Source organism: Vidua macroura, chromosome 8 (genome assembly GCF_024509145.1).
Source record: "Vidua macroura isolate BioBank_ID:100142 chromosome 8, ASM2450914v1, whole genome shotgun sequence".
NCBI lineage: Eukaryota > Metazoa > Chordata > Aves > Passeriformes > Viduidae > Vidua > Vidua macroura.
The window spans coordinates 28,992,010-29,014,403 of NC_071578.1; the positions used below are offsets into that span (position 1 = coordinate 28,992,010).

The following is a 22,394-nucleotide window of genomic DNA, read 5'->3' on the forward strand; positions in this document are numbered from 1 at the left end:
GGCAAGGCATTTTTCCCCAGCTGTAATAATTTTAGTGATATTTATTTGTCCTTCTTTCACTGACTACAGTGAAGCTTCTTCACAGATATCAAGTGCTATATAAAATAATAACACCGATTGGTCCTAATTGCCACTCACTGTTTTTATCTCAAGAGATTTTGTGGGGTTTTTCCCCACAGCACTAGGCTGGTAGTCTCAGGTTGAGCTGATTAGGCACACTCCACTTAGATTTTTCAGTCACTCTCTAGATTAGATGCCTCCCTGCTCACCTCCTCCATGTGACTGAAAATCAGTGCACATGGGTTTATGTTATTAGATTCAGCTGTGTTTCTTTACTGGACACAGCAGAGCAGCAGGCCAAATTTGCTACTTAACAGCCCTTTGACTTAATTGTCTCCTCTTCTACCAGTGTGTTCTCAGGAATTCTTAGTAGCTGCATTTACTTCCCCATTATAATAAAAAAACTCAGTAACATGTAATAGCATTAAAATTACTTCTATTTGATGGAAGTCACAATGACTACATTGAAGTCTGTCCATAGACTATTTGAAACATTTTGATACTGCATCTTGCTGGTTTTTAACCAGGATATTCAGAGTTAAAAAGCCACATGCCCTAGCACAGGCAGTACACTGTAGTAATACCAAAGTTGGTTTGAATTTGGGTAGATCAGGTAATAAAAGTAGCTGCAATAGAGAACAACAGAAAACTAACAAACTAATAAATTAGGGTTTAATTAAATATACAAGTTTTTAAAAGAGCTGCCAGTGGCAAGGTTAGTTAAACTGAACTGAGCTACCTCTGCAACACACAGTGGGCTCCAATGCAGACCAGTGTGTGAGTTCCAGCAAGGCAGCATCTCTGATTTAATCCCCTTGCATTCTACACAAATAGAATTTCCTCAAAGTCATCCCACTACCTGGCTCAGGTGATGTGGAACAGCAGCACCCCATTAGCATGTGTCCTGGTTTCAGGTATCACCCTGCTACTCTAAAGAATAGCATGGAGGGTTAAGACAAATTGCTGTTCTGGTGAAAGAGGCTTTGGGAGAGCTGTGTCCTTTACATTCAGGAAAGCATCTTCACCTACCCTCAGCTACAAGCAATAATTATCATCAGCTAACAGAACGCAACTGAAAGAAATGGATAGCTGACCCATCACCACCATCATTTTTAGGAAGATGTAGCTGACAGAAATTGACATTTTAAAATCATGATTGCACATAGTCCCACAAGTATTTTGTATCTTCTCATGCTAACTACTAATGCCTGCTTTGTCCTTCACTTTGCTTTCTACTACTTACACTGCAAATACTTTATTTGGAGTTGTTCTGTACTACTTTGGAGTTGTTTTTGGTACTACTTTGTAGTACCAAAAAAAATCAAACATGACAATTTCTTAAAAGTACAGACTAGTTAATCAAATTTTCCTACATTTTCCTAGTTACCACTACTTACAAGTGGGCAATAAAAAATCATTAGGATACTCTACAATTTTGGATTAATACTGGTAATTCTCATAGATTTAGATTTTGACTGTACTTCCATTATACTGTAAAGAGTGGAAGAAAAGGTAAGCCTAATAAGGAAAAAAATCCAACCTCAGAATCCCCTATTTTTAACAATTTAATTTATATAGCATTTGCTACATCTTAATACCAGATGCCAATGCAATACAGGTCAAGTTGCCTTGGTGTTTCATTAGAATGAACGCACTACTCTGAGCTTTAAGGGTACTCCTTACCACAAAGTATCTGGTACTTTGTTCCTGGTAAATTACATCTTATAAAAAAATATTAAGGACCCAAGAGGAAATAGAAATCTCTCAGTATCAGAAAAAATACACAGCACAGAGTAACTTTTTTATTTATTCTAAAGGACCACCATAAATCCAAAATACTATACAACAATACAACCAAACAATGAGCATTTGGTAAGAACTAAGAACGTTTTATCCAAAATGTACTTAAAATCCTCTTTCAAGATATAACACTGTCATATTTCTGTGACGTGAGAAAACACTAAAAGGCACAATATAAACCATGAAAAACTCAAGGTAAGGTCAGGGCAAACAAAGCAGCTTGCAATAAAGAAAAACAAATCAAGGATGTTATAGTTTGGACATCGAGAACAACCCAACAGTTCTGGAAATACTTCATTTCAAAGGTTTTACACAGTATCCCTTGGTATTTGGATGAACATATTTTACTTTCTGCAAAGGACAAATCAGGCCCAAGATGCTGTCCCTACCTCACAGAACTCCTTGCAGTTACCAAGGTGAGAGCAAAACAAAAGTGTTGTGATCGAATTATCCTGATTTTCAACTCCACAGCTGTATTTATTTCAATATATATTATCAAACCCCAAAACAATCTTCAGATATAAATATTTTCTTACTCACTGTTAAAGCTAATGCAAATTCTGTACAACATTGATACAATTCCTGGACTATGCTGGAATTTGATATGCATATTAAACCCACATACAAGTTACTTCTAAAATTATTCTATAATATTCAAAAAGTAGTATAAATACTGATAAATAAGTTCAACACATCTAGATGGCCAAAAAAATACAAACCTTTCATCATCCATTTCCAAGCTGGATTCACTTTCTGACAGTTGTCTGCAGAGAGCTTCCCTTCGTTCCATTTCCCTCTGTAGTTTTCTTTGAAGTCTCAAGTTTTCTTCTCTCATATGTCGCTCCTCTTCTAAGTATTGTGCCATCTTCTCTGAATCTGAAATTCAGCCTTTTGTTAAAAGTTGATTAAAATTCAATTTCTCAGGCAGCCAAGTATGTTGTGCCTGATTTTATTCCAACACTTCAAGATGAAGGTGTAGAAAATGCTCAGGATACATCACTGAAAATATTCACCTCTAAGTCATTAGTTCAAAGCCTAATTCAGAATAGTAACTACTAAAATAAACTATTGTTTGACATCAAGTTTGAAAACAAAATGTAAGAAAAACAAAACTCACCACCACGAACCAAAAGTATTTTCTAACAAATTTGAAAAGAACAAAAAATTTTATAAAGAAAACATTACTAAAACCATTAAGAAAAAATACTGATTCCTGCTCCATTAAAATAATGCTATTCCACATTTACAAAGATTTTCCAGCAAAGCATGAAGATATTATTTTAAAGGTATATTTTCATTTTGAAGGAAGCACAACACAAGTTCTGAAACTCCAAACTTAAACTTGTATTAAAATTCCTACCTTATATATATTCTACAGCACTCTTTCAATTATACATCTTATCATAGAAACTGTCCAACAGAACATGTACCAATATTAAAACACTAATATTAAAATTATATTCAATTTTAATGTTAAAAGCCAACAAGAGGTCTACTCTACATCAAAGGGCAATTTGAGTTATCAGTTCTAAACAAGTTCAGTAAACACTACTTAAATGGTCTGGTACCACAGATTATTTAAGGTGATAAAGTCAAATTATGAAAAGTTACAGCTTTGTGACTGATTACTTAAATAAAATGGAATATGTGATGAAGACTTATGAGACATACAATGTATTTTGTGAGATTTTGTAATGTTTAAGTAAGCTTGCAGTTAAATCCCTGACATTAAGAAAACCCAAAACAATTCATCATGCTTTGTCATCACTCCTTCATGCAACAACCTTCAAGGTAAAGAATATTCCTGTTTCAGAAAGCTGTTCCCAAACTATTAGCAACATGTGATTTATCTCTCTTCTGCGGAAAAATCACTTCTAAATGTAACAGTGTCACCTCTTGTACACTATTATCATACCAAACCAGCTTCTAGAAGTGTTTCAGAAATAAAAAATATAATATAAGTATCAGAATTTCTAAGCATATTTCATTAAGTACTTAAGACTACTACTAGAGGTTCTCTAATGACCATGTATTACAAACACCAATCTGAAAACTGCATTTCAGTTTCATCTTCTGCTTGCAGCTGGCATATCCTACCAGCTCTGCTCTTTGTACTGCAGTTCTGTTAAACCTGTTCACAAAGTCCTTCTAAACCTAGCTCTTATTTTCAATGTAAATTTGACATTAATGCTTTCAACTTTTTACTCTAAATCACAGTAGTTCAAAAAGAAACCACTTTAAAATAGAGGATACTTGAAATGAAATTAATTAGGCTGGATTTGCACAAAGAGTACTTTTAATCTAAGGCCTTGCTCTTATTCTGAACTTTAGTAAGTGAAGGCTGCAGTGCAGAATTTGCAAGTACAAAGATGAGCTGTCCTTATCTTCTTTTAACAGCCACAAATTATTAATGCCACAAACTTGTGCACAAGGTCTCTGCAAAAGATCACTCCTGATCCATCATCTCTGTCTTGAAGGAAGGCTGCTGCCTCTAGCAAGCTCCTTCTGTAAATGGAGGTTGAAATAGTCCAGCTAGCCTGGCTGGCCAGAGGGGCATGATCCTGACTGTTCTGCATTTGCCCAGATTTTCCTGGCCATGTGCTGAGGTATCTAGTCACTCACCAACTGCAGTGCAGCTGACTCGGAGCCAGGCACAACTGCTGACTCTCAGACAGCAATTTCACATTCAGCAGGAAGGAACGAAGGACTGCACTGCAAAGTCCAAGGGGAGGTGCCAGCAGCCTCCTGGCAGCTGAGCCCATGTGCTCAGTGCACAGTCCCTTCCTGGGCAGGCAGGACAAAATGAGGTCCCACTGCTGGGCAAGGGGCCCCAGCCATCCACAACAGGATCACGATGACTTCTACACAGCTCTGTATGCTTCAAAGCCATCTTACATAGGAAAGGACACAGCAAATGAATGCTGCTATACTGTGCAGCAGCTACCTCAGGTTGCCACAATCAACAAGTGAAATTCTTATAGACAGTTGATCTTTATTTCACTAGCTGTTAATTCTTTGGAGTAATTTTTAATTTGCAACACGACTTCTACAAAGTAGGCCATAAATATGTTTTGAAAAACTTGTATGCTGAAATACTGCTAAGTTTCTGAAAAAAAAAGATAGATACATCTTTTTCTGGCACAAAACAGTCAAGGATAATTTTTTGATTCTTTCAGACACCCTTTTAGTAAAGCTAAAGAACCCCCTAAACTACAGTTTATAATTATGCAATATACAGTTTATATGTATATATTTATGAATAAATACATCAACAAGCAATAACACTGCAATTATGAAAATGTTGCAATCCAAACCTACCACATTTTTTTCCACTGCTACCTTAAATTCAAAGGACATATAAAAATCTTACAAAGCAAAAAAACTTCAGAAAATTTCAAACAAGTTGTTTACTCACGCTGTAACTGTGCAGCTCTCAATTGTTTCTTTAACCTCTCCACTTCATTCTTTAAAAACCTGATATGTCTCATCATATTTTCTGGAGAGTCTATCTCCATTGATATGTCTCTGGGAGATGGTGGAGCAGATACCGGCTGGTCTAATTTCTCCTGCAAAATTCTGTATGAAAAACAGTGCAAACTTTACCTTCCATTCCAATGAAAACCTCTTGTATACCCCAGAAAGCCATTGCAAGGATTCCAAAAGGTATGTAGGGTTTATTTTAACTACTGTATATGGGGAGATAAATTGGGGAGGAGTTATAATGCTTAGTTTTTAACTCAAAATAAAAAAGGAAAATTTGTTGTCCTAGTACAGAAGAATTTTCTAACATATTCAGACATTGATATTCCAAAATATTACAACATATAGTTCAGGAAAAACAAATTTTAGACTATAAATAGCTAACTCAGCTTTGTCCTCAAACACTTCTTATTACACAAAATTTTTGCTAAGAAAATTCATTTCATCTCTTACGAGTTTTTACATTTATGTTCTTGGAGAAAGGACACATAGTGAAGATTAATGATGAGTAAAGTATGTCTGTCTTGAAACACAGGCTTTTCTGCATTTCACTACTATCAAAAGAATTTCACAGACATTTTCTGTAGGACAGTAAAATAGACTCCTTTTTTTTTTTTATTTTTTTAATTTCCAAACAGAAAGGTATTACGGTGTTCCATATAATCAAGGTTTCAAACACTTCAAATAAATGATGGTAAATTCAGACCTAATGAACTTCTGTTATGAAATAAGCAAATAATAGATATTAAAGGTTCTAAATGATGATTTTTGGAGGTAACATAGGAGTATTTTCCACCCTGAAAGCATGAAACTTTAGAAAGAACATGTTGATAGGCCAGATCCAGCCCTGCCCTGAAGAGCAGATTTGTGCCTCTTGCACAGTGCAGTATTCATGTGTACCACACAAAGTACTGAAGCAGGGGCTGATTCCAGCACAGCTCCTCACAGGAGGGGCACAGTCTGAGCTAAATCAAACCAGAAATGGTTTCCCTTAAAGAAGGCTTTAAATCTAAGATATGCAAAAATCCTACCAAAGGCTCATCCTGCTATGGATTTACCACTGCTGAATATCACATGTAGCTCTTCAGAGCACCTTCCACACAGCAGGGCTCTGTAAAATAAAACTACAAAACCTGCAGTTCATTCAGCCTCAGGTGCTTTCTGATGCTCCAGCCAAGATTCAGAGGGTCACATTAACATAACAATAAACACATTAAAAAAATCAGATATTAATAATCATTAATCATTATTCTCTCCTACTTCCTCCTCAAGATGAGTTCTTTTATAACATTTAAGAGATGGTTGGTTTCATACATATTTTTAATTTTAGCTGTTCCAATAATATTAAGAGTCATTGTCTTAAGTTCTACTGAAGAAGCACTGGGAAGTCTCAATGACATGACTGCACACCACTGAGGAAAAGCTGAAGTCTTCTTTAAGTAGACAGGGAAAAAACAAGAGGTTCTCACATAACAAACATAGTAAAATACCATGAATTTGAAGCTGACCACAAACCAAAAACTTTAAAAAGAGGCTATCAGCAATTGAAAAAATTCAATAAAATCCTTCAAGCTTTCCCAGGTAATTTCTTATACTGGTTAGTTTTGTTTTAAGCAATCAGTGATGTGGCATCATGCTAACAGGGAACTTTACAACTGCTTCATCTTCCAGGTTTTCACAGATTAGACAACTCTTGTGGGACAGAGATGAACACATTTAATCCAGAACATGATGTATTAAAAACCTCTCCCAAAGTAAGGAGGGCACCGTAACAAGACAAACCGTTTTTCTGCTTCAAGCTTATCCATCCTCTTCCAGAGACGATTCACTAGTGCTTCTTGTTCCTGTTCCAAAGTGTTTTCAAGGTCAATCTTCTCACGTCTTAGCTGGAGAGGAAAAACAATTAGTGAAAGTGATGGGCACGGATTTTTTACAAGGAACTGTCACTAGGAAAGCTCCATCAACACCATTTTACATAATGCTTCACAGGAGCAAGGAGAACGGGAAGAAGAGACACAATTCAGGTACAATGCAGTGGAAAAATCAAGAGATTCGGTAGTTGCACAGTTGTTATCTCCTTAACACAAGTTCTTCTCAGAGAACTTGTCCCTGGCCAATAAGCAGCAGCATGAACCCTGGACATGCAGGCACTGATGACATGACAAACCTATTTAAAGACATCTCCTATACCATGAATCTATGAAATTCAAACAATTTACTGTTCACTACAGCAATGTTTATTCTTTTGAAAAGTTTTAGATGTTTTTAGTGGAAGAACCACAGTTAAGTAATTCAGAAATGGAAGAAAAGCCATCTTTGCCTTGTGTGCCTAGTGTTAGGTAAAGGACATAAAAATAGTAAAGAAAGTGTTATGTGAAGTGTTACTGTATCAATCCTTACTAGCAAAACAAATATAATTCTATCTTAGCAAGGGCTTTATAAAAGTAAAAGCTTAACTTGACATTAATCACCTTCACTTACTGTGTGAACAAGCATTGTTGGTTCTACTACAAGTTAATAAAAGATATAATGTAGAACTTTCTACTCTAAAGTTAATAAAAAGATATAATGTAGACCCACACATGAAGAAACCTATTATTAGTGTTTAAGCGGAAACACAATGCAAGTATTATTAATAAAGGAGAATATTAAGAGGCACAGCTGATCTTACTCTGTAGCAATACAGTTGAACTCAAGAAGTTGTCAATAATGAAATATTTGAGAACAGCTCAACACCTTTACAGATGGAAAACAGCATGGAAGCATTTTTCCAAGCCAAGCTTAGTTAACACCACTTTTCTGCTGGGTGAATAATCTCACATTAGAAAATGGAAAGACTGAAAACAGAAACAAACGTTTTCCATTTATTACATCACTGGCTGAAGGGCTATTGCAGCATCTAAATCTGTAAACTATTTGTGCTAACCACTAAATTAATGCTGAGAAACCCAAACAAAATACAAACTTACACACTTCAGGTACCAGTGCAAGTTTAATGAATGTACAACTTTCTCCTTTAAAGGTTAGAGGAATTAGTTACTGTGAGCAGAAGCAGACATATGTTGATGAGTAATAGGGAACATACTTAGGAAGAGAAACACTGTCTAGCAAATCTTTCCATGTTTGAGTTTCCAGATGTACATTAACAGCTCAGGGAACTTACATCTCAGCAAAAGAGAAGTCAGAAGCAATATGCTTCAGCCTCCCCACAAGGATGAGAATGTGGATCCTGAGCAACACTTCATTCCCCACACAGCTGGAGGTGGAGTGGTAGGAAAGCAAAGGGCTCAGCCCCAGGAGCACAGGGCATTCTGCCTCAGGGCTCCTCAGCCAGTCTGGCCAATGCCTGGGGCTCGGAACGTGCAGAGGGAAGAAACTACAGAAAATGTCCTGGCAGTCTGCACACTGTGCTTCTACATTAGTAAAACCCAGATGTCCACTACATTGCACAGCTATCTAGATAGTCACATGACGAAAAAAGTGTTAATGCATAATAAAGTTATGATCTTTGCAGCAATGGTTTTTGCATCATTTCAATGCAGCATGGCCTGAACTCACCTACTCATCGTCTTTTTACAACTATGTTTTGATCTAGCAACAAACAAATCCACAAGAACACACAGGTGAAAAGAAATCTGTATCTTTTAATGGTAGGAAGAAGAGCACACTGGAATTTAAAGACAGAGTGAATTATTTATAAGCCTGGATTTGAAAAACCCAAGATTACATTTAGCATTATAGCAACCATCACCAAGGCAGTGGAGTCCATTAATTATAAATCTGCTTGTGGGTGAGCATGCACAACAGCAAAGTCAAACCATCAGCAACAATACACAAATAAGCCCTGTGTTGTGCCCTGAAACTGCTCTGAGAAAACACCAAAGAAACCAAGTGAAACAGATCTAGAACTTCACATTTCCAGCAATATGAAAACATACTGGAAACAAGGATCTTCCTTTCCTGGTCATGAGTGTTGTGCCAGTTTCTCCCACTGTCAAGATTTCAAAGCTTGGAGGAAGAACACCTTGAATGGCACCTACAGCAACTGCAGCATCCTGTTGAGAGCTGTGATGTCAAAGAATTGGTGTCTTTGGCTTGGTACTCAATAGTTTCAGGTGTACTTTGAAATGTACTCCAGTCAATGACTTTTTTTAGCAATATGGTAATATTCTGAAATAAGCAGGATGGGATTATGCTTAGGACTAAGCCAGCAGCTCTGTCAATACTAGTGTCACTCTACAGGGGGTTCAGAGCTACATTCCAATCAAGCATCACCTAATTTTGACCATTAAAACAAGGAAACAAGGAAGTATTGCTTGCTTTTCAGACCTTACCCTTCCCTTCAAAGGAAGAGTAAAATTCCTTTTAACCTTCCTCACCACCCACTTGTGTTTCTTCTTACTCTCTCTCTCTCACATGCACTTACTTTACTTCAAAATGCAGCTAAAATATCCATTTTATGTGTATTCCTGTATTACTGATTTGTCAACTGTCTTGCCAACTTATTAAAAAGCACAACTGTTCCCCCCTGAAAAATGCAGGTCTTCCAAATCAATCAAAGTTGAATATGCTCATCTCTGCCTATGCCCACTATCCCAAAATTTACTTCTCTGCTTCTCATCTCCACCTTGCCCTTTGTAGCTTTAATTCTCTGCTGCTTTCCAAGAAAATCTTTCCCAAAGATTTTACCATCTCATGTTCTTCTCCTTTCAAAGCAAACATAGGAGATGATTATTAGCAGTTTAGCTGTTATTTCTCATCTCCTAATTGCATCAATTCTAGTTTGTCACTACACTGCATGAAATAGAAAAGCAATTAAAAATAGTAACAGCAAGAGCACATACCCTTGGCCTCTCTCGGGCAATCCTGACAGCTATTTATTTCCTATCAAACCACTGAACTGGAACACAGAACGTTATTGCTCGTTTTAACTGAGTCATTCAGTTAATGAAATAGTCACATGCTGTAAATTTCTTCACCATTTGCCTTCAGAGAAGAATGCTCTGCTGACTTTAAGCTGACTTAAGAAATTATTTCAGGTCACATTTGAACCCTAAGATCCAATTTAATTTTTATTAAGGAATAATATTCTATGCAACCAGAAACCAACTACCTCCTGATCACCTGTGGTATAAGCAGTTCAGATGAAAAAAAGGAAAGAAGAAAGAAAGAACAGAAAAGCATAGATAATTCAGCTCTCTATTTCAGAAACAACATTTTAGTGAACATATGCTGTGATTATCTGCTCACTGATTAGTGACAGACCTCAATATAGCCCAGCTCAAAGCATTGTTGGAGTTCCAACAATGTTTAACAGGTGTTCCGAAGGTTGTGCTGCAGCTTGTGATAATCCCTCTTCCTTAATTCTCTCTGTGTGCAATAAAGGCAACATGACTTTCCTCACAATTTTGGGTTGCTTCTTGCTAGGTACAGCACATGCCCCAAGGCTGCTGCTTCAGCTGGTTAATTAGCACAATCAGCACTTTTAATTTGTGTGAGGAAAGAAAGTGTGCTGAAGCCCTAAGTAACTTGACATTCACCTTACTGTGAGAGAAAACAAAGGCATATGGTGAATTACACTAAATTCACATGGAATTTCTAAGCAAGACTAACAGCCAAATTTTAACATCTTCACAAACAAAGTTTTCAAAGCCAGATACTAAAGACCTTTGTGCATCTGTGCTTTTTGAACAGTGTATCACTGGCATTTAGATGTAGCAACAAGTTTCAAATTTTATGATTTCACAAGTCAATCTGTCTGTCCAGAAAAACAAGACAAAAATAATACCATGAAGATTTCAGCCATGGCTCATGCTAACATTTCAAAGACTACAACAGCTTAGTATGTTAAGCTTACTTTGCATTTCGATTAAGTGGCAGCCACCACCACCTTGTGGCTAAGAGAGTTATTTCAACCTCATGCTAACTTCCATGCTGGGTAAGGATTTTTTGGCAACTACGTATCCCTCCCACCTTTTAATTTTTCAGTTTGTTCCATAGGTCTCTCCATATAGAATGTTTCCAGGAGAATCAAGATAACTCACTTGATCATTTAGATAGCCATGAACTAATTTATCCATGCCAACAGAAAAAAGAGACTCGTACAAAACTGGTAACAATTCAGATTACCAGCAACAAAAATGTTCCAGGGCAGAAGAAATCACAGAGCTAACACACTATATTTACATCACCTGAATTATTGGACCTGTACATGCCAGAAAATCTGGAGTCCTTTAACAATCCTAAAGGTTTCGCCAGTTTGCCTTTTAAGTCAAAAGGTCTCCTACTGACACCACTGAGATGCTTTGATGCAGATGCCTAAAATCAGACATGAGCACACCCAATGTCTAAACATCCTGTGGAAACACAGCCAAACAAGTGCTTTTATCTCTATAATCTTCATGGCTGTCTAGGGAGAAAGGGAGCTGGATGTAGTCAAACTTCAGGGCTTCTGAAGGATATACACAGCTGACAACTCACAGTTCCAGGGCTGTGCTATCCAAGCTGCCACCAAAAGGTGACCTGGAGCACAAGTAGACCACAAACAGATCATTTACTACTGTGATTAACACCATCAGAAGTGACAGTCTTTTCTCACCAGCAGCATGAGTGGAAGCTGATGAACAGCAACAAGCAGCATTATTTACAAAAAAGCTGCATTTGCAAAAGCCACTGCTGTCCAGCAGACATGAAGGCCCACAAAAAGGCTACTATAATAGATATAATACTAATAGATATAACAGCCACGAAAAAAACCAATCCAAGTTTCTCATAATAAACTATGTTATTCTTCTATTGCTTTGGAAGTTGAACTGACTTTCCTATATTCTCAATACTGCCCAGTTTCTAACATGCTTAAAACATTAAGTCAAATCTAAGACAAAAGGACTTATTTTTTTCTCAATCATATAATGGTGCAATGAAAGAGTTACCTGCTCCAGGGTGAGCTGCTTTGAAATTGTATCATTTTCCAGTTTTTTAATCTTCTTCATCAGTTTGTTCACTTGAAATTCTTGTTCCTGTTCTAAATGTTGCTCCAGTTCAGCTTTCTCATGTTGCAGCTAAAAATTTAGGAGACAGGTAAACATTTTAAACAAATAAAAGCATGAACTTAGGCTTTATTTTATACATTTATTCACACATTTATTCCTCCTGCATGTTAAATTCTCTGATGCTTCTCAAAAAACTTCAAAATGTACAACTCACCCAACAGCCCTTCAAAAAGGAGCATTTTAAATTGTGCTGCATATTTACAATGCAGAGAAAAGTACATTTCCAACTACTGAATTAAGTAAAATCAAAATGGGTTATTTTATATACTACATATAATGCATTATATATATGACATTTCCAAAGTAAAAATATATAATAAAGTTCACAAAAGCATTAATTTTAATCTAAATGCATCATCTCAAGAGCACCCAAAGCACAAAATGCAGGTCTTAGCACTTCCTTCTCCGGGCAGCTGAAAGCTGAAAATCATGACTGAAGTCATACTAATGAAATTGCTGTGCAACGAGTTTACAAACAACAAAAAAAAATTCTAATTTCTATTCCTATGCTATCAAAATCAAACTGTCCTGATGATGTAAAAATACTGGTTATTTGAAATCAATGTTATACATTTTCTTAATACTGAAAGGATTTTTTTTTTCATTTAATATATCCAAAGGAAAAGAAAAATTTAACTCTCAAGGCTCTCATGTAGACGGAAACAAAAAAAAACCCTCATTTTAACATAAAGTATGGCTTGGAGTAGAGTTCCTCTGAGACAGGGATCTAAGTCTTGCTGTGGATAGAACAGTGTGACTGGCAGCATGGTACACACACATGAATCTGACCCAGGAAAAAGCAAATGTCACCAACAGACAATGGTGTAATTACATTGTGTTCTGACCATCCACACTGACAATTGCAAGCACCTTTTGCACCTGCTTATGCTTTTATTCCAGTTCTTCTGGCTAGTACATAACAATCTGTAAGATCACAGTGTTAAATGTGTGAGGAGAACCCGAGGAAATGGAGAAACACCTCACAGTCACAGACACAAATCAAGGCTACCACAGTGAAGGAATAGACTGATTTTGAAATAAGCTAAAATTGCTCATTTGTTCATTCAGCTCCTTTTGCTCCTATTTAGAGGCAAAATGGTCTGTGAAGTGCAGCCTGCCACAGAGACCAAGGCAAAAAGCTCATAGAGGAAGAGCACCAGGCAGACAGCAAATACTTGGCAATATACATATGGGAAAAGTTTGGGGGTTGTGTTTTCAGGGCTTGTCAATGTTGAGATTTGATTTTTCACAATTTAAAACAAATACCAGAATAGCAAACTCTTAGAATAGAAAATACTGACTTCATTTTACAAAGAGAGAGAAATATATTACTAACACCTCCAAAATATATGAGTGGTGTCTGTCACTCATATAGGGGAAAATAATTTTTCCCTTTTATTTCCTTTCATCATAAAAACAAACCAAAACAATCAAAATGCAGTTACTGATGAAAACTTAATGTTGAAGAATAGAATTGCTAACAATGAGAAAATATCCCTGGTACAATACAGGTGGAGAGTGTTTATTTTACTTCATAATGTAAAAGAGTTTTTCCCAACTGTTTTTAATTATATGCAATTATAGTAATAATGGTCTACAGATACACCTGCCAGCTAAAGAGAAGGAAAACTGTGTTAGAAAGTGTCACCTTGATGCCAATGTCTTACAGACCTTGAACTGCAAATGAAAACTGAAGGAGAATTTTCAGCTCTGTAAGATTAGAGATGGGTTTGGTGCAAGAGAGACAGTGACTAGTCTGAAGTGAGAATGGGGCTATCAAACACAAAGCTTAGCAGCAGGACTGTGTGCCTCAGCTCACTTAAGTTCTAAACAACTACAGCAATACTCTCTCTCTCTGCAGAAACAAGTGTCCTCATACAATGCAGGAGCATGCTTACCTTCCTTCTTTGGCTTACTTCTGGGATAGTGGGAAGTCTTTTATGAAGTAACGGAGCCAATGGATGAAGTTCCCCCTTAGAAAACAAACCTTCATTTATCCCCCAGACTATGACCTTGTGCAGTCTATTTCTAGGTATTCCAGGCCCTCAAAAGCTGTCCACTTCTTCCTTTGCTGCATCCTGGAGTCATATTTATTAATAATTTTGTATCAGCAGTTTGCCTCCTCTTTATGCCCAGATGTTCAAATAATTGAGATGAGCTGGCTCTGCTTATTCCACACAATCCCATTAGCATCCTTGAGCTAATGCATGGTATTTTGAGAGCAGGAGGGTAATAGCTTATGTTTACAGACTTACAGTTTTTTAAAGAATTGTCAAAAATCAGACTTACATAAGAAACATTTCTGTACAGACCTCCAATTACTTAACTTGCCTGACTACACATGCTATTATCTTGGTATGTTGTAACATCTTACTTTCAAGGACAGCCACTTGGACCAATTTGCACATCCAAAAATATAAGGGTGTTGAAAAACAAAAACCAGATTGGATTTTGAAAAGAACTGGTGCACATTTTAAAGTAACTGACTCTGTAAGACTAAATAATATTTAAAATAATTTTTTCTTTGGAGCAGCCTTGTTTCACAAATGGTAAATTTTCAAGATTTACTACTTTCAGTTTCAAAACAGTAACTCCACACGTCCATGCCCACTGCTGCAAGAATAGAGCCTGCATCAAAATGCTTCTCATGATATTCTGCAATATACTGCTACCATCCTATAATGATTAAGGATTGAGGATGCTATAAAAAAAATTCCACGCTTTTTAGAGACTTCATTAGGAAAGCAAAAATACAATTACATGAAGTACATAGAAAAATACAGTAAATGTGTATGGCTTATAAGAACTTTATCAGGGCTGCATGTGATAAAAATCTTCTGTTTACTGTAAGACCTCTGATAAGATGCATGTGCTCCTTCATTCCTACAACGCTCAACTTAAAAAATTAATAATTGTGCAAAACAAAGGAAATTTATCTAATAAAATTGTATATTCATTCATTTGGCTTGTAGAGACAGTGAAAGTTACAGTTATAAAATGATATCATAAAGCAATGGCATGGCACCAGAAAGACAGTATTATTCCAGTGGAAATACCTTCCTTTATGTACTACCATGTCTGTTTAGATTCAGTCTCACATACAGTAAAAGGTCCCAAAATGAATTTCTTCTGATATTGCAAACCTGATGTCAGCCTGTGTTTTATAACAGTAATGCACATGGTGCTGAACTGGGGGATTCTTGCTGGTTGTTAGGAGGAGCACTGCAGCTCTGGCAGGCAGCTCCCACGTTTAAAATGTTTGAATGTTCTGGGAGCTCATTCCAGAGGCCTGGCTGAATGAGAGGCGTAAGTCCCTACAATTGTGACAAAGGTCTGACAAAGCAACAAACACATAGGCACTGTGAAAAAAGCCCCTCTGCTAAGTGCCTTTCAACATAGTAATATGGCAGTGATTTTGAAACAGGCACAGAGCTGTAAATACTTGAAAAATTGAGAGAGTGCAAATCATCTGCAGTTTAGCAGAAGTACCTCTCCTCAGTTCCAAAATGCAAAGTTTTAGACAAAACAACAGATTTATATGCAATTTTTTCCCTTACTCATCCAAAAGGCAGGAAGCTATTTGATGTACAATGTCTGACAGCATGAATGCTCTAAGTCTAGTTCCAGGTCAGCTCAACATTGCCTGGCAAACCCAGAGATTAAGAGTTAATCCCAAAGAACAGTGGAACAACCAACAGGAGACTACTGTATTCCTGGGTAAGTCATTATCCAAAGTCTGCATCTAATTTAGTTAGAATTCCCTGCAGAGCAAAGATGCCAAAAATGGAAGTGGGCATTTATGAGTTCATTATTCTCCTAATAAAGATAGAACTGCTACACTCTAGTGAGTAATGGCAAGTAATGGTAAGTATTGGCACCCACAAATCTCAGGAAGTTTAAAAAAAGGAAATTATAATTATCTTATCTTCCTGGTCTAAAAAACATAAGCCAAGAATGTAGCCCTACATCCGGAAAATGGGAAGACTATTCAACTACAGAAAAAATACTGTAATAAATTCTAAACTGACCATGTGATGTGTGCCAATAATGCCCTCTTTTCCAAAAACTGAGTTTATTTGTAATATCAGGAGTTTCTCTTCTCCAATTTTTAATCTGTTGTTCTACATGGGTATAATTTCCAGGATTCAACACTGAAGGATCAAAACCTTCAGACAGCAGATAAACTTTCAGAAAACAAAAACCATCAAGTATTATTTTTACTTCTTTGCTGCTTAAAAAATTTGCCTGCAACTCACCAATATTCTAATGTCAATTTACTAAGTCCATGATCTCTGAAGAGCTGAAAAATTTCTTTCAAGGAAACATATGGTAATATTGAAATTTCCCTAATTCTACAGGTAAGCTCGTTAATGAAAGGGACCATTTCTTCTGTACCACCTGTAAGCTGCCAACCACATTACTGATGTTTAGGAGAACATATCAATATTCTGGTTTTGTATTTCACAGCAATTTTATCACATCAAAGACATAATCAAGCCATGAAATGAGATCTGCATTTAGCATACATACAAATAGAAAAACAGTTGTAATATTGAACTGTTTGCTTTACAACAAATGCTGCACCTGTACTACAAGTCTTGAGCCACTTTAAAGGTATGAGAAGTCATCCAGAAGTGTGGAGAACAGAACCTGCTGACCACTGCAAGGGAAGGGTTAATAACATTTGTAGTATATGCCATTAACAGAAACACCACTGGTGCCTAGGCACAAGCCACAAAAGTTTCAGCTCTGGCCTTGTGGAGGAGCACTGATATAACCCTTATTTCCTCTGTGCACTGAAGTTTCCAGGTGAACCTCTAAGCAAGAAATTCCATGCCACTCACCCTTCACAGGCAAACCACCAACACCATCACCAGGACATTGACTGCTGTTCCCATTTTCAAGTTACCTGGGTTATTATTCAGAGAGGACAAACTCACAATTTACTTCCAGAAATTGCTACCTAATGGTGCTGAGAGAAATCACACAGCTTCAGGACAAACAATTTGGAACACAACTGCATTTATGAATTGCTGTATTTTAAAATCTTCTGGTTGACATAACCATGTTTATCAAAGGCTTACAGCAAGGCCACATGGAATGAAATCCAAGGCTGCAGGTGGTGGTCAGAATTTTACCTCCATACTCTTGTAGGTATGGCTATAGAGCTTTTTCTTTCAGCAGAAGCCTGCAGCTTGCCTGCTGAAAGCTAGGTAGTATCTAGGGATGATGCTGAATCCACAACTGAGGATTTTCTCCAGATGCTGTAGAAAGGTGAGAATAACTCCAGCTTTACGTCTGCATTCTGCTTCAGATGCTTCTCTGCATCTTTCTTTCATCAGTGAGAATGAAGGTGCATCTGTTAAGGGTTTCCAACAGACAAACTCCACAATGCCCTTGCATTGTTTCATACATAACAACGAGCCAAGCACCCCCTTGGCCATTTTGAGAACAGCAGAATGATACCTTTTTCTATAATTTGGGGCAAAAGTCAAAGGATCGTTTCTGAAAGTCTATAGCAAAAAAGAATAAAAATAATTGTATTTTTAGGTTGACAAGAAGTTTGTATTTCTCTTTGCAATGTGTGAACCTATTTTGCATAATTTTAGCAATCTAAGAATGCCACTAAAGATAGTTAAAAAAAACCTGTTAAAACAATCTCATGAATTCTAGGGAAAAGGCTAAGCATATTTGTTAAGCAGTTACTTGATACAACAATTTATTTGCTGCAGAACTTTGTGGCACAAATTTGTGTCCAAGGTCATTATATGACTTCAAAACCCTTCAAATAAATCAGGTGTAATCCATGCTTTTATTTTAAAGTAAAATTTAGTTTCCTCTTTATACAGTCCCACGTAACCTGGTTCTGGATTTCTACATCTCCATTTCAATTAAACAACATTGTTCAATGTACCATTTCTCCCTTTACTGCAAGAGACTTCAGTGGAAGCTTTTTCTATACTGATATCCACATCTTACTTCAATTAGAAAAGAACAGTTGATACCCCTATTTTACTGCCATCTGCTTCTCTGCTTTTAATGAAAATGTATGGCTTAGAAACCAAACATGTCTCTTACTCAGAAACATTCTTGTCACTCCTCAAGAACAGCAAGGGGAAATAGTAATACCAAGTAAGGGATCTTTTATCTTGCTACTGAGCTTCCTGTGTGATAACAGGCACCAAGGAGACAAAGTGAGAGAAGGCCCAGTTTTCAGTGACAAAAGCGCCAGATGGGATTAGCTCTAGTGGTGTTTCCAAACACGATTTCCTAACTGCAGGGCGAAACATGCCTTCAGTCTCCAGCTGCAGAACACAGCAATGCTTACAACATACAAATTAGCTTCTTTTAAAGTGCCTAGTTTTTAATGACAAAGCTTAGAACTGATGGCACAAAAAAAAATCTCAAGCAGACCACATTAAACACTCCCCTAACTCAGAACCCTGTCTCCTACAGGAGCCAAAAGCAGGTATTTTGGCAAGACTGTGAGAACAGAGCAACCATGTAGGACACTTCCAACAAATACTTAACCACTTTCTAAAAATTAGCAACTTGGGTTATGTAAAGAGGTTTCTCTGCCACAAATTGTGCGAGCATCTTCAACTTCTTACTTTTACCATCAAACTGATGTGTTTTAATTCAACAGAAGCAAGGGTTTTGTTACAAGTATGGACAAACTTACAGAAAAAATTTCCTTCGACCATCGCTGTACGTTCTGGTAGATAAAGTTTAATATTTCAGGACTTGTGTTAAGTATCAAATACTCCAGAAAAGAAAGTGTGTTTCACCAACATTTTAAAATAATCAGTAACTCTTGTCTGGAAGGCAGTTGACATTTACTGCAAGCTATACTCATTTTTTGCATCATTATACAAACTTTCAGGTTCTCAAAGCTGAGTTCGCAGATGCAAACTTCAAAGCACCATGTTAAAAAGAAAGGTCACTCACTACACTTCTTGTACTTTGCTTTTATCGAGTGTCAGCTTTCCAACCTGACCACTTCCCTCAGAGTGCAGTCACACAAACACAAAAGTTCAGTCATCAGTCAGTCCTGAGGCTCCTGGGAGAAACATCAGTAAAGGCACCAATTACCTGCATCAGTTTTCTTGAGAGCTCATTAGTGAGAAATTCCTCTTCCTTTTCATAGTTTACTGCAAGCGTTTCTTTTTCTTTCTGCAGAGCTTGAATCTTCTTAAATAGAGTATTACTGATGAATTCTTCTTCTTGCTCTGCCCTTGCTTGCTGTGAAATAAAGACATAGTTTTGAGAAAAAAGAGAGCAAGTTTCCTTTCAAAAAAGCTGCAATTATTCCATTCCCCTTTAAATGCCTGTCATCCTGGAGGCCTGTAGGCTGAACCTAAGTCTGTTACCAACCCCTTTTATAACGTTATAGCACCTTTTTTGTTTTTTGTTTTCAACCTTTTGACTTGAGAAACTGCACTGGTGCTTTAAAGTGGTCTCCTCACAGCCAAATCCACAAATGCCTCAACCTTACAAACTCTGTAAAAGCATTACAGATTCAGACAGCTATTTTTACCTACTCTATGCCTGAAAAGGAACTCCTGTCTAAATGTTCTCCATTACAATCTGAAGCACAGCTCAGACTGCTACATGCACCTTTTCAGATCCCTTAGACTGAGCTCTGCTTTCCAGGAGTCAAATAATGCTCCTCTTCTTTCACCCCAATATGCAGAGCCACAGGCAGCACAGCTCCTCTCACAGGAATTCCTACCCCACACCACCAGGAAAACAGCTATGGTACTTCTCACAACTGCTACTCCACTACATACAACAGCAACTCACAAAAATGCCGTGGGGTAGCTTCACTCCAAGCTACTCTGGAAATCTACTCCAGGCAGAATTACTAGAAGTGGCAATTTCCATTTCAGCTTAATGCTAGCACCCTGCACTGCTCCACAGAGAGCCAGCCTGGGACACTGCTCTCCAGCATTCCCTACAGTTCAGATGTCTGTATGGTTTTTAAGCATAAAGTTGATAAATGGAACATAAAAGTGATCTTTTGAAAGCCTGCTCTGAATGGCCATGAAGGGTATTTCATATGGGCAAATGAATGACCACAGCTACAAATTGGTAGAGCCAACTCTTAATGCCACAGTTCAAAGCCTAGAACAACTGAATGACAGAAATACTGCATTTAACCAATGAGGCAAGTTACTGTTAGGAGTGATTGCATTCCCTGCAATAAAATCCATGACTTGAACTGCACATATGTGATTGGCCCTGATTCTAATTATCTAATTAACCAGCTTATAGCTCATACAAACATTCTGCAAGCTTTATTTCAGTAAACTTAGAGAGAGGAAAATTTAACAACTGAAACAGACACATTACTGAAAGCATATCTTCCATAATCTTCCGCCCAAAATGTGCCAAAATAACAATCTCTTTATACTTATTGTACACTGGAAAATGCTTGAAAGATTTCATTACGTCAATGATCTTTTAACTGGAATGACACATTCCCTAGTGGTCCAAGAGCCAATTACTTAGACACCTTCAATGTCTAGGAGAACAGTTAATTAAAGAACATAACTGTCTTTCAATTTGATGAAACAATAGGACAATTACAAATTTTCCTCATGGTATCACCAATATCATAAAATCTAAAGCAGTGGTTTGGAAACTTCTCAGTGGAGTCCTCCTTCCATCAAGTCCTTCTCTTCACATCTTTGTCTCTGCCTTCTTGTCTCTTCTCCCATCTCTACTGCTTTCTTTTCATGGCCCTCTCCTACTGTCTATCTGCCACAGCTCCCTTCTCCCTGTCACCACCAGAGCTGGTACAAACCCAACCACAAAAAAACCACACAAAACAAAACAAAACAAAAAAAAAAAACAAAAAAAAAAAAAACAAAAAAAAAAAAAAAAAAAACAAAAAAAAAAAAAAAGAAAGAAAGAAAAAAAAGAAAGAAAAGAAAAGAAAAAGCCAGGTCAGGCAGAGTTTGCTGGCTTAGCAGCTTAGGTCCTGCACAGCATCCCCTCTCTAATGTATTGCATCTTCATAGCAAAGAACAGCTACTCCAGCATGTTCAGCAGTGGTCACATCAAGAAAATAGAGATTTGTCCCAAGAGGTCTGAAGAAATGTTACATTGTCAGCTCACATCTCAACGGATTAAAACTCCTAGAATCTAACTGATCTGAATAACATCATCTATCAGCTTCTAAATGTGGCTTTACTTAGAGCTACTAACCATCTTATGTCTTCAGAGACATTCCAGAACAGAGTAAACAAGTCAAATTGCAAGGGCTCATTGTCCTCAAATCATTAAAATTCATGCGTACTGTTCCAAAATCAACTCCTCCACCGCCTTCACTACATAGGATTTCTACTTGTGTCTGTTTTTCAATGGTTCAGACAACAGAAGACAGTAACACAGACCAAGCTTACCTAAAATTAAATTAAAAAGCACTTGGTTCTGAAAAACAAAAGAATGAGGGTGTTTCTGCTTTGATTTCTATTCATCTGTACCTTGCACAGATTTGTTCTGTTCATGCTTTGCACCAGTCAAAAGCTCTAAAATCACATTATTATAGCAGCGAGCCTGCACAGGACTCTTTGCCAGATCCTGGTGTCACATCAACGATGGTGCTCAGGCCAACAGGAGCTGGCTGCCAAGATCCCTGTCCCGGCCAATGCCCCTCCTTTGTGCCCGCACGGGAGCTCATGAGGCCAGGCAGCAGGCCAGCACAGGCTGAGGAGACACCCAGGAACGAAGCCTTTCCCTTCCTCCTCCCTTTCCCCTCCTGCATCTGCCTCCCCAGCTGGCGTGCCACACGAGCAGCGCGCTGGCACGCAGGAACAGCAGCGAGCAGCCCCCGTCTGTACCTGCTCAAGAACTGCCCTGCAACAACCCTTGTGCCCACAGCGAGCAGGAGGCTCTGGGAAAGGGTGGGCAGGATTAAATCTGCCTCCCTCACACAAAGAATGCATTTCTCAACTGAACAGCAGCAACCCTACACATCTACACACAAACTGTGAGCCC

At 37.6% G+C, this 22,394-nt stretch overlaps 1 protein-coding gene across 1 annotated transcript in view; it reads right to left on the minus strand.

The window, feature by feature from the left end:
• The window catches only part of CCDC6 (coiled-coil domain containing 6), a 49,017-nt gene that overhangs the window by 9,600 nt on the left and 17,023 nt on the right, over positions 1–22,394 (minus strand). The window contains exons 2-6 of the mRNA XM_053983932.1: positions 19,485–19,634; positions 12,273–12,401; positions 7,123–7,226; positions 5,276–5,436; positions 2,580–2,736 (exon numbers count right to left, since the gene is read on the minus strand). Of these exons, the coding sequence (XP_053839907.1) occupies positions 2,580–2,736; positions 5,276–5,436; positions 7,123–7,226; positions 12,273–12,401; positions 19,485–19,634 (701 nt within the window). The remainder of the gene's footprint in view (positions 1–2,579; positions 2,737–5,275; positions 5,437–7,122; positions 7,227–12,272; positions 12,402–19,484; positions 19,635–22,394) is intronic.